The sequence below is a fragment of the Lycorma delicatula genome, chromosome 8, assembly GCF_047948215.1.
Source record: "Lycorma delicatula isolate Av1 chromosome 8, ASM4794821v1, whole genome shotgun sequence".
NCBI classification, from domain to species: domain Eukaryota; kingdom Metazoa; phylum Arthropoda; class Insecta; order Hemiptera; family Fulgoridae; genus Lycorma; species Lycorma delicatula.
The window spans coordinates 114415782-114428933 of record NC_134462.1 but is presented as its reverse complement, the minus strand read 5'-3'; the positions used below and the strand labels follow the sequence as shown (position 1 = coordinate 114428933).

At 29.0% G+C, this 13152-nt stretch overlaps 1 protein-coding gene across 1 annotated transcript in view; it reads right to left on the bottom strand.

The window, feature by feature from the left end:
* The window catches only part of LOC142328663 (discoidin domain-containing receptor 2-like), a 490260-nt gene that overhangs the window by 215726 nt on the left and 261382 nt on the right, over positions 1-13152 (bottom strand). Inside the window, exon 4 of the mRNA XM_075372563.1 lies at positions 7203-7434. Coding sequence (XP_075228678.1) covers positions 7203-7434 — 232 coding nt within the window. The remainder of the gene's footprint in view (positions 1-7202; positions 7435-13152) is intronic.

Here is a 13152-nt window from a genome sequence, read left to right as displayed (position 1 = left end):
ATAATAACAATAAAAGTAAAAAAAAAAAGAAAAAAATACAAAGTCATTAAGGAAATAAAATTTGATGTACTTTTCTCTTAAAAAAACGTGTATATGTAATTTATAGACATAGAAGAAAATCATGTGGTGCCCACATCGGATTTTTAATTTTTATTTTAAAATTAAGTATTTTCCCCAGCAATTAAATCATATAAATATTATTTTGACTTTCCTGATATAATAGCTCAAGATCTATGCTGAAAGAAAGAAATTATCAGTCAAAAAATGGGGTATGAGGTTTTTGCATTTCTCGATGTTTCATAACCCAGGGATCCTAAAACACAAAAAAAAAATGGGTAATCGTACGTACGTGTGTTGGCGTGTTTTAAGCTTAGTATCCTTTGACTGGATAAATCGATTTTGATGACATTTGGCAAAGGCACTTTTATATATATGGTGCAATTTGTCGGTTAAATTTAGGGCCAGTATCTCCAAACTATCTTGTGGGATAGATACTTTGTACCCCACAAGTTTGGAGTCAACATTCTCAAAATTTTGCATACGTTATCCCACTTTATAGTAAGCTTACTGCATGCGTATACGCTTACCTTACAATTTTTCAAAAAAAATATTGTCCCTAAATATTGTCTTTCCCTTTTCTTAAAATCGAAAAAGCAATTTTTTGTTTGTTGTATATTTTTTTAACCGAATTTTTTTATGTTTCTCTAGGCAGTGGTAGTACAAAAGATAAAAACATGTACATGTTTGAGGGCAGAATATATGAATAAGGAAGCCGATCAAAGTTTAAAAATATCGATTTTATATAATATTTGATAATAATATTAGGTAACTTTTGTTGGTTGTACATTTTTCAGTGGATTTTTTTTTTTAGTTTCTTCCATTTAACATAGTAAATGTAGACAAATCAAAAACTTTTCTTGGGAGGAAATTTTGTTAGTGGGGAGAAGAGAAAAGTAAAAAAAAAATAACATACGATTTTCTGAATCTTTTAATTTTTTCATGTATAATTATTTTTCCATTAAATAAAAATAAATAACAAATACTAGGAAAGTTTAACAACTTTGTTGTCAGCTTTGTTCTTGAATAATTCTATATTTCAGCCAATCAAAATCTTTAAATTCTTATGTTTTGTGCTTAGTCTGTTATTTTTGTTTCAGATATTTCTTTTAGTACTTATTTTGGTTAAAAATACGTATTGAATTTAGGTTAAACCTTATACCTTAAACTTTCTGTACTTCATTTTTCTTTTCGATGTCTTTAATTATTACCTACGGCGCACCTTTTGTACAAATGATGATTAAATCTTCTGTACATTTTATTCTTCAAATTTTTCGAATAATTATTGTCTACGGATATAAAAAATTATATATATATCTTCTATTACGTGAATTCTATTTCATTCTACGTTATGAAATTCTGAGATATTTACCACTTTAAAAATTTCGTATATATAAAATTTAAAAAAACATATTCCCTATTTTGTAATACAATAATGAAACCTTTTATTTTTAAACTATAGATATCTACTTTCTTTGTTTTTATACATTCAAGGATAATTACAATTTTGAATTGAAATCGTAACTGAAATTTATTTTTAAACCGTGCTAGACTTGTTAATTGTAATTAATAATAGAAATACTGAAGTTATTTCGCTTAATCTGATGGTGCATAATATAAATAAATATATTTGTTGGTTTTGAAAATTTGTACATATATTTAAAACTTAATAGTGTACGTTTATGAATATTTTAAATCAATTTTAACAATGTAAATGTAACTTTGTATACTTTATTGTATTTATATTACCTTTATTGCAAGTGACATCTTTGTTACTTTATATTATTATGCTATTGGCACCAGATGAAAGAACAAATTACTCATTTTAGTGTTGTTCAAAAGGTTATATGTATCATACAATATTTTAACGTATTTTCAAAAAGAGTAAAAAACATCGTTTGATTATTTTTACATCAACGGTACTGTAAAGTAATGATAATGAATATATATATCGCGTTTTAAAATTTTATTGGTACATGTGTACGTTAAGGCGTATAAATTTAAGTAACAATTTGAAATATCTATTTAGAAAAAAAGTTATACTTTACTTTCAGTGAGAGAAAAATGGCCTGTATTAAAATCTTCCGAAACAAATAAAATAAATTGAATTTTAATATTTTAATTAAATTTAGTGAAAATCTTATGAAAAACTATCATTTTATTTCACATTTCACAGTTTTAATTTCAAACACCATAACATTTTAAAAATCTAGTGTGGTATGGTCAATGTAAAATTTTGTTAGAACTGAAACTAAAATATCTTTAGTGTTTTCCCTCGTAATTTATTTAGAGAAAATTATTTCAATTAAACTGTTTATATATAAGCATTTAAGCTTATATTTAGCGTATAAATTAATGTGTACTCCGGTAAGAAAAATTAATTACAAATTTAAATTATTTAAAATATCTCTAAAATAATACGTAGGCGGAATTAGATTTGAATAGTCGGGAATGGTGCGGGGATTACTAGCAATATAAGTGTAGTAAATGGTCGGGGAGGGTACTTGTAGAATTTTGTTATTTTAGGATTTGATGTTTTTATAGAATGGGAGAGGGTATCAAGTACCCCTATAAACAGCATATATTCACATATGTGTTGTTAGTGGGGTAGGCCGGTCCAGTTTGGTCGGCAATAAAAATAAATAGAATCAAAAAAAGCTGACAGCGCAGTTGTAGGAATTTCCCGTCACGCGACTTTTTTCTGTCGCACGGCTTACACACACAAATATACAGAACTTAATTTAAATTATTTATAATTTTATTTAACAGCTGTATGTCAGTGCTACACTAGCGTTCCTTGTAGTAACAAGGGGTACCGTTGACGCTATACACTTAGCCATTAGTTTGAGTATTTTTTGAAGTGCGGATAGGATTTTTCAAAAACTTTTTTTTGTAAATATTATTATTTATTAGCTGTTAACAAATGTGGCTAAGAAAAATCAAACCTTAATTAAGGGAAATCTCGAGATACTGAGTGTGATCTTGCTGTACAGCTTTCAGTTGAAACTTTTATGGTATCAATGCCCCAAATGTAAAAGTAGTTTGACCAAATTTGGTCCAGTAGTTCTGGAGATATGGTGATTTAGAGGAAGATAACGAACACCCGGAAAAATTCTATTCGGTTTTTTGGGTTCCTTAGGTGTCAAGATACGGTAAAAACCGCATATTCCCAAATTGAATCAATTACAGTACTTTCCCTTCTAAAGCTATAGCTCTGCTATACAGCAAGATGGAAAAGTATATATATAAATCCTCCCTATATTAAAAAATGGTAAGAAAAATACTGAGAACACGAAAATTTTAAACCTTTCTTATTCCTTGAGTATCATACACCAAGCTTTGTGATTTTCTTTTTATTTCACTTTTATCTTCAGAGATGAACAATTATTAACACGATCCTGTATGATTTTTCGTGTTTTAACTTATATGTAGAATGGAACCCATACTTCTTTAACAAAATATAATCCCGATTATCGTGGTATCTCATGTCTTTCATCCGAAATTTTTTTTTAATTTGAATCCCGGTCAGGTTTAGAATATTTTTCACGCTCTATAAAATTCATTTTTATCATTCAAGAAGTCAATCGATTTGCAACTATATACAAAATAAGATAACGACCACGTAAACTATCTATTTTTCAATCTCTTAAGACAATATGGAAGATGTAAGGCGATTAAAGCGGGTACATGTATAAGACCTCGGAACCTAATAGTGATTCTCAGGACGAGGTAATTAAGGTTTTTCAAAAGAAACTCCTTTATAATTTGATTATTGGAATTAAATTTACTTTTGTTTTCCAGTTTACGAAACAGTCTGTAAATATAATTTGATACAAATAAAGAAAATATATATAGATAGATAACATATTTTTGTTCATAAATTAAATTATATAGTTACGTTTCTTTTCAATAGAAATATAATGAATTTAAAAATTCATTTCCCGTAACCACACACTGAAATTTTTAAAAGTTAATTACACAGTTTTTCTCTTTGTTGGTACTTGGTATAAATTTAAAACGCTTCATTCCAATTAAATTTATTAGTTTTCTAATTCTACTCGTAGACTAATTTAATGATATGCGGCCAAAAAATCACATTTTTTTTAGTTAGTTAAAATGGATTCAGAAAGAGTAAAATTATACAAAATTAAGTAAATTAAAAATCTTGGTTATTAGTAACAAAATTTTATAATCTTTAAAAAAAAGAAAAAAAAACTTCCCTTGCATTGAAAGTATCCTTGTCCCTTTAAATTGAGAGAAAATGTGTCTGTGTGTATGTGTGTGTGTGTGTGTGAGAGAGAGAAAGAGAGCCAAGAGAGAGAGAGTGAAAGAGGAAGTACGTTAAAAAATTAACTGATTTTTTTTCGCTCCTGCTTTTTAAATTGTTTTTTTTTTTAATAGGTTTTGTTAAACCTATTACAACAAACAGGTTTTTGTTAAAAGAACAAGTCGATTTATTCCGACAAATAAGATTATACACTTTGTCAGTGTAAGCTATTAAAATTAAAATGACAGCATTTGTAAATAGTTTTGGACAACTTTCAATATTTTCATATTAAATAATTCATATAAAATAACGGATATGCCAATGTTTTAAAAATTCAACACTTGATACGGTATTTCTTGTTGTATTGAAAAAATTCTTAAGCTTTTCATATTCTGTTAACTTATAAATTACTTATCGCATACATGAATTTAAATTAATTTAATGTATTGTATTTTTTGCGATTTTTTTTCTTCTTATTCTCTTTAGTTTAAACTGACCAACCAACAAAAATATCTTTTATCGTATTAACGCCCATCCCAATATTTCTTTTTATATATAAATATTTCTTTTCATTAGATTCAATTGTCTTGTAATGTATCATACTGAATATCAAATTTCGTTTTTTGGCACAACAAAATTTCGACTAACTGTTCTGAATGTAAATTAAGCAAAAATAAATGAAAAAAGAAAAAAATAGTAATAGTGCTTGATTCGATATGTTTTGAATTTTTATTAGATTTATTATTAATAAAGACTTCGATTTTAAGAAATTGATAAAATATATGAAATTTTTTAGAAAAATATGCATATAAAAGTAATTAATTAACTAAAATTAAAAGAGCACAAAATCTAACTTGGAATATATACAATAAAAAATGTCTCTCAATAAAATCCAAAATTCACCATTAAACACAGTAGTTATTCCGGTGGCGCTTTATGCTTGTGAGACTAAGAATGAAAGTAAAACGGAAAAATTACTTAAAACAGAAAGGCGAATTATCAGAACTTATTTAAATAAAAGTTATCAAAAAGATGGAGTCTGGCGAATTGCCACAAATGAAACAGTCTACAAACAAGTCGACCCGATTCTCGGTGCAATGAAAAAACGAAGGATTTCCCATTTTTCACGTATTAAGAATGCCTGAGAACCGAATTCTAAAACAACTGGTCATAAGGAATATTAAGAAAAAAACCTGTGGAAAGTATGTTTGAGAAATCCAAAGAGATCTTCAAAAAATTGGCTTGAGGGTTCAGAACACCTGTGATAAAATGAAAATTAACTTCGCACTTCAAAACAATAGATTCAACGTTAAAAAACACAACAAAGTGGTGGTCAGGAAGCAACGATCAGATAGAATGAAGAAAAACTGGAAAAATTGAAAGGCAGACTAATACCGAAATTCAACAGGAACTGAAATATGGACGACTAAAGTGGACCAATGTGGCGTCAAAATTTTTTAAATTAGCTTTTCCGTAAATTTTATACCATATTTTTACCAAAACTTATTCCATTTACATTGCGTAAATGATAACTTAAATAAACGAATTATTCTTATAGATAGCGTCCAAACATTATCGTAAACATGTATCAAAGTATAAAACATTTAAATAAATTAACAGTTAATATAATCCACCTTACCACCACGTTGTTATGTTCTCTAGATCTTTCGGCGTACTTGGAAGCCATCATCACGAGTTAAAATTAATGCATTAAAGTCAACGTTTAAAAATTCATAATTAAAATTTAAAAACAGTCATGACTATCCACTCCTATTAGTATACTAAACAAATTTTAACTATGATATTTTAAACTTTGACTTTAATGCATTAATTTTACTCCTGATGATGGTTTCCAAGTAAGCCGAAAGATCTAGAAAATACGTCAACGTGCTGATTAGGGATTATGTTAAGTGTTTATTTATTTAACATATCAGCGGTACCTTGTTTGAGAATATAAAATATTTATCTCATTTTTTCACAAACAATTAACTAGTTTGCGATAAATCAGAATGTTTAGTTAAGATAAAAATTTATGATCCAGATGAATTAAAATAATTTGATGGTTAGTTATATTAGTGCAGTATAGAGAAAAATTAATAATAATTATAACAGCTAAAGCAGATAAAACAGATAAAGCTTTATATAAAAAGATACACAACTTAAGACACTAAATTGTATACATTGAAAATACTTATATCCTTATTTTTTTTCTAATTCATCATTGTGCTATCAGATAACCGTTTTGTCTAAATGTTTTGTCCATCAATTATGAATTACACACTTCCTATGTTGTTGAAATTTTTTTTAAAAGAATTTACAAAAAAATAACATTTATGGAATGAAAATAGAACAAAAATTAATAAGAAACAAGAGTTTCTTATTTTACAAAAATTCAAGTCCAGATGAATTTAGATTTTAGAGATCTCAAAGATACTATTACTGAACATAGAGGGTATTATTTAACTTTTTATACTGTGTAATTAAAATTATTATCAACCAATAAACTCAAAATTATTGTTTGATGTAAGAAAAATTGAATGTCTAAATAATACAGGAAAAATTCCAAACTTGAATAAAATCCTCGAGGTAAAAGAAAGCTTGGATGCCCAGGATATGAAATCAAGATAAAATTAAGCTGAAAAATTAATTGTGTATTTGATTTTTATTAGTCTAACCAATAAAATTTTGTGAACTACATTAAAAAAATATCGGTTGAAGTACATTTCTTTTAATAGCACTATATTTTAAGTAAATTATAAATTAAAATTAAAATAAAAATCGCGTAGCTATCCTTCAATTCTTCATTTACATTAGTAAATAAAAAATAAAGTAATTTTTCATAAATTAGTTAAACTAAATTGTCTTAATTCTTTCTTACCTCTGCTCCTTTATTGTCTCGATATCGGACCCATTTAGCCAAACGTGGTCTCCAGTATTCCAGTAAATAAGCTTCAGCAAATTCCTGACCTTGACCGTTACCAAATCTCCCTTGAGTCTCAACCGCTGTTATAACACGTACCGAATGTAAGTTAATCTCTAACCATTCCCGTAGTTCAGCAGTCACTTGTAACTTAGGACACCAAGCACCTCCACCGACTTCTGTTCGTATCCTGAAATTAAAAGAAAACTTTTATATAAGGCAAACATAAAAATATTTTCAATTTATACTAGTTTTTTCGACTAAAAATTTCATTTTGATTACTATGAACTGAAATATACATTTTATATGAAATTTAACAGGAGGACAATGAAGTGATAGGCAAAATAATTCTAGATCCTTCTTCGGAGTCGTGGCGTTACGGACTTTCATCCCGGTTGATGTCGGAGGTTCCGGGTTCGAATCCTGGTTAGACTTTCATACGCTAAAAATTTCATATTCCCATGTACAAGCTTCCAGCTTATATGATGAATTAATCATATAAAAAGAAACACACACATATATATATATATATATATATAAATTATAACCAATATAAAAAAAACTATTATAAATAAATAAATAATTATTATATATTATAAAAATTTATTTTATAAATATATATATATAAAAGACACCTTTTTTAACCCGTGTGTAAGACTCTGTCTGTCCAGACCTTTTTTAACCCGTGTATTCCGACCTTTATTAATGGTATTTAAAAATTACTGTGTTCAAATACAACATTGAGATAAAAAGGATCGTAAAGATAGTTTTACTTTCCCGGCAACAGCTGGGTTATTATAAAATAGCTCCTGCAGCTACAATAAGGGAAATTATAGTGATCGGTAAAACTTTTGGAAGAGGACAGTTTTGCAAATCTCGACATTTCATGACCCTTCTAATTAAAAAACATCAAAAAACTGACCAAAAATTTTTTATATTTTCCTGAGATTGATTATTTATTCGTATACACTGAAAATATTTTTAAAAATTCAAAAAATCGAATTTTTATTACTTTGATCGGCTCCCCATGTTCAATATTGCCCCCAAAAAACTTTTTGGAGGGCACTTGCACTAGTATTATACCTAGAAAGACACAAATAAAATTTGCTTAAAAAATATGCAATTAATAAAAAAATAACTTTACGATTTTTGAGGAAGGTGGAACTTTGGAAAAATTAATGTTTTTTTTTAATAGCATGATAAGCATGTACGCATATACTGAGCTTAATGTAAAACGGGATTGTTAGCTAAATTTTGAGAAAATTCAACCCAAAGAAGTTATTTACCCCACCATCTGGAGAAATTGCCCCATACACAAGAGTATCAGTTCAAACATTCATCAAAATCGCTTTATTCAGTCAAAAGATATTAAGCTTCTAACGTACCAACACACGTACATACGTACGAATTTTGTATTTTACTCACTTTTTTCTGTGATCCCTGGGTCATGAAACGTTAATACATTAAAAAACCGTTACCCCATTTTTTGTCCGATTATCATACTTTCCTTATTGTAGCATAACTCTATAGTTATGATACGAGAAAACTAAAATCCATGAAAAATTTCGAAAGAACATATTGTCTCGTGTCCGCGGCTCGGTCAGGATACTGAGAGATTGATAATTGAAAATGTTTATTTAATTACAATTTATAAGTGTAAGAACATAAATAAGACAAATCAATAATGACAACAGTAATAATAATAATTAACAACTCAAAATATTAATCATAACAGCAAAATATAATAATAATAATAAATGTCAATAACAAACAAATAACAAACATAGTAATCACAACCACAACAATAATAATAATAAACAAGTGATTACGTACAAAACAGAATTTAAAGTAGTCGTCAGGATCTGTTTACAGGTAGTTAAATATTGTAAACCAGAATTCATTCCCATTGACGAAAGACAGTATCACCGCTAGTCTGAACACTTTTAACCTCCAATCTTGTATTAACAATAGTACAATAGATAAGACAAGTATAAAGTTTTTTTTTCAGTACAAATACCTTTGCTGTTCACAAATAAAACTACCCTAACAATTTATGAATGAAATTTAGTACATTATCTCTTTCACTTATAGTCCTACAGAAACTCACCGAACCGTTTCTTGTTTTCGTGCACTTTCTTTCTTTCTTTTTCCTGTTTAGCCTCCGGTAACTACCGTTTAGATAATTCTTCAGAGGATGAATGAGGATGATATGTATGAGTGTAAATGAAGTGTAGTCTTGTACATTCTCAGTTCGACCGTTCCTGAGATGTGTGGTTAATTGAAACCCAACCACCAAAGAACACCGATATCCACGATCTAGTATTCAAATCCGTGTAAAAATAACTGGCTTTACTAGGACTTGAACGCTGTAACTCTTGACTTCCAAATCAGCTGATTTGGGAAGACGCGTTAACCACTAGACCAACCCGGTGGGCCTTGTTTTCGTGCACTGTCCCCACAGGAATTACTTGTGACGTCACCTGAATCGCGTCGAACGTAATTCACTAGAAATTACCTTCTTCACTGACCTACTTGTAGAATACTCTCGCTTCAAACTTGCATAATTATTCCTCGCTAAGAACTCTCTTGCAAACTGACATTTCGCAGACTTTCCTCACAGAGTGAACGTCAACTGATCTTTCCTGGAATATTTATACTCCTATCCTCTTTACCCGCAAGACCAGACCCAAGTTGAGCGTGAGAATGATCGACTGAGCCCTTTCATTCTCATGCATTCCTAACCTGGATCCGGTAACTCTTCTCACAGAAAAACATCTGTTTAGGTGTGTCAGCGGGCAGTATTTCAAAGAACGATTTTTAAACGGACTTGTTAGCTTTACTAAAACGGTTTCTTTTAGCCCCTTTCTGTATTACTCTCATTATTATGTTTCTACTACTAATTTAATTGGTAGGAATTCGTTACTCAGGTTCGTTACACCGGTCTTGTTACAACATGTAGGAACGTTACGTATATATGTTGGCCTGTACTTTGATAAATAACTCTGGTTTCTCTAAATGTTAAAAATTATTATTTGACTGAATTTTTTTTTATGTAAACCCGTTAAATTTTCAAATTAATAGACAACAGGGTTGAATATTTACTAATATTTTCAAATTTAACTTTTTTATGAGGGGCATTATAGGAATTTGAAATTCAGTTCAGTTGCATTGGTGTCCATTACTGAAATTTTTCGACTGGGTTTAGGGAAGGAGATATAATTAGCTTAATTATTATAGAGTTGTACTTATATATTTCCAAAATGGAAAACTAAAAATTCATGAAATTTTAAAAGAGTAATTAAGTTCTCACTTCTGTTTAGCCCCAATCAGATAAGAAAGTACGGTTGTACGCAAAATATTATTTTTTAGATATAGCTTTAATTTCTAAACCAGTTTAACTATTAAGATTAACAGTTACTTAGGCTAAAATATTTCTGTATGAAATCGTAGTAAGTTTTATGACTGTAAACCAATGGGCAATGCGGTAAACTTATTTTCATATTTTAATACTTTTCTTTTAATATCTAAAATAGTTTTCAGTTTTATAATTTATTTAATAAATTTTAAGTAAAAATAATGTAATTAATATTTAAGTACCTATGGTATATTTAAAATATAAATCTGTTGAGGGCGAAGCTGGAAATGTTATATATTCATTTGCTGGAATTTTTTTTGTTTCCAATAAACTTCCTTTTAAAAAAAAAAAAATATATTGTAACAGGAAAATACTCTAAGGTACATTATCTGATATCCAATAGAATTCATTTTTACTAGGATAAATAAAGTTTATTAGTTCTTTTTAATTTGAATCTAATAAAATATAATGCATAATTTTGGAGTAAACCGTACCGTACAATTATGAATCTCATTTAACATGAAGTAATTTATTATAGCTTACTTTAATTTTTAGTTTCTTTTTATTAAATGTTTATATTATTTTAAATATGCGTTCTAACAATCTATTATTGTATTATTATTTGTTTCTTATGTCAAATGTATAAGATTATTTTTAAATAGCTGTGGTTGTTTTTAATGACGGTCCGTAAAGATTACAAAGGATTTTTTTCTCTTTAATTTTGAATGGGAGTGTCGGTTGCTCCGTTCTGTCCTCGGGATGGATGTAAAATCATTAGCATACAAGAATAGGGAATAGCCAAGAATATAAGACAGATAGATATCTATCCGACAAAATGAACCGAGCGCCTTACCAAACATTTAACACAAAACGCCAGACAAGTCTTATTCTTTTTATTTTTCTCTTGACAACTGTAACAATTGGTTCAATTTTTAGGATTAGTTAATCATATGAAACTAAGCATTCAACATTCCTTTTAATTTTTTCGTTTTTTTTTTTTTTGTTTTTTTTTTAGGTTTTTTTTTTTTAATTTGGTTTCTAGTCCAGAAGATGCTCACATAATATAATACATGTCATGTCGGCTTCTCATCTCTTATTAAATTTTATTTTAGACTTCCATCTTTAATAACTAACCAAGCTATTATCATCTTTTAGTAGTTATAATAACATAATCTGTATTAAAATATTATATTCTAAATTGCTAAATTGTTCTTCATTAGGACTGTTTTATTTAGACCATCTTTAACGTTCTTTCATATGATTTAGATTTAATTTTATTATAATTATCATTATAGAGTTATTTAAGCGCTAAATTTTGATCGTTAGATATTTCAATATATATAATAAACTTTTAAAAACGTAATATTCATGTACGTGTTTGTGAGATGTAGAAATTATATTGGAGTAGACTAGTGAACAATTCAAATTATTATAAAAAAGAGCACATAAATTAAAATTAATTTAACTTTATTTTATTTTTTTTTAAAAAGTATTTCTTTTTAAGAGTAGGAGTAGGTCTTATTATCAACCGTTCTACTTGATCCACAGTTATCAGAACGGACGGTTTTCCTAGGTGAAGTACAATCAAGACTGAATTCATTGACACTAGGTCGAGTGTTCCTCAGAATTCAGTTCTAGAGGCGTTTCTATTCTCGGTTTTCACTATGTCGTGATACCAAAGAATGTCACAGTTATATCGTTTTGCCGATGACACGGTAATCCTGGCTGTGGATGATGACCTTATCGTATCTTTAACTGCAAACTGTATTGGATCTAATTAACGACTGGCGTAAGTTAATCCGGCTACTTCTACGCATGTTACGTTTGCGATGAGAATGAACTGCCGGCGAGTTCAACTTGAACTCGCGTGCAGTTCAAATTGAAGTTTTCATCCCGCATGCAAACAGCGTCTAATAGGACTGGATCTGGATCGCCGTCTGACGTGAAGTAGTTATATCCTACTGTGGAAAAAGACGCAGTTCAACATTAAGTTCAGGGAGATGTACTGGTTGCTAAGCAAGCGGTTGCAACTATCATTATCTAGCAAGCACTTCCTGTACTCAGCGATCCTGAAACCGATTTGGACCGACTGAGTTCAACTGTGAGGTACGATAAGCGAGAGTACCATCGTAGTCCTACAGCGATTCCTAAACAAACTAATGAGAAATAAAAAAGGCGCCGTGGTTTAGGCGCCTTTTTTAAAACACTGAAAAACACGATTATCTGGAATTTTCAACCGTTCGAGAGGAGATACGGCGATTCGGGAAAAATACAAAATGAGACTATGAACTGGCTAGCCGTTAATCTCCTGATAATAGCGAAGACGTTAGGCGCCTAAACTGATCGCATATATTAGATTTATAAGTTATAAGTATAAGTTATAAGTTATAAGTATATCCGAGATTTAAGGCGATTCAGCTACCCTAGGGTGTTGTACATCGTCAAAATCTTTCAATTCGTTTCTCCGCTTTATTTTTTTGGTCCTTTGATTTGCTTCACTGTTCCTTTGTTTGATATGTTATTCTTTTTGTGAACGGTAAGACTATTTTTTTT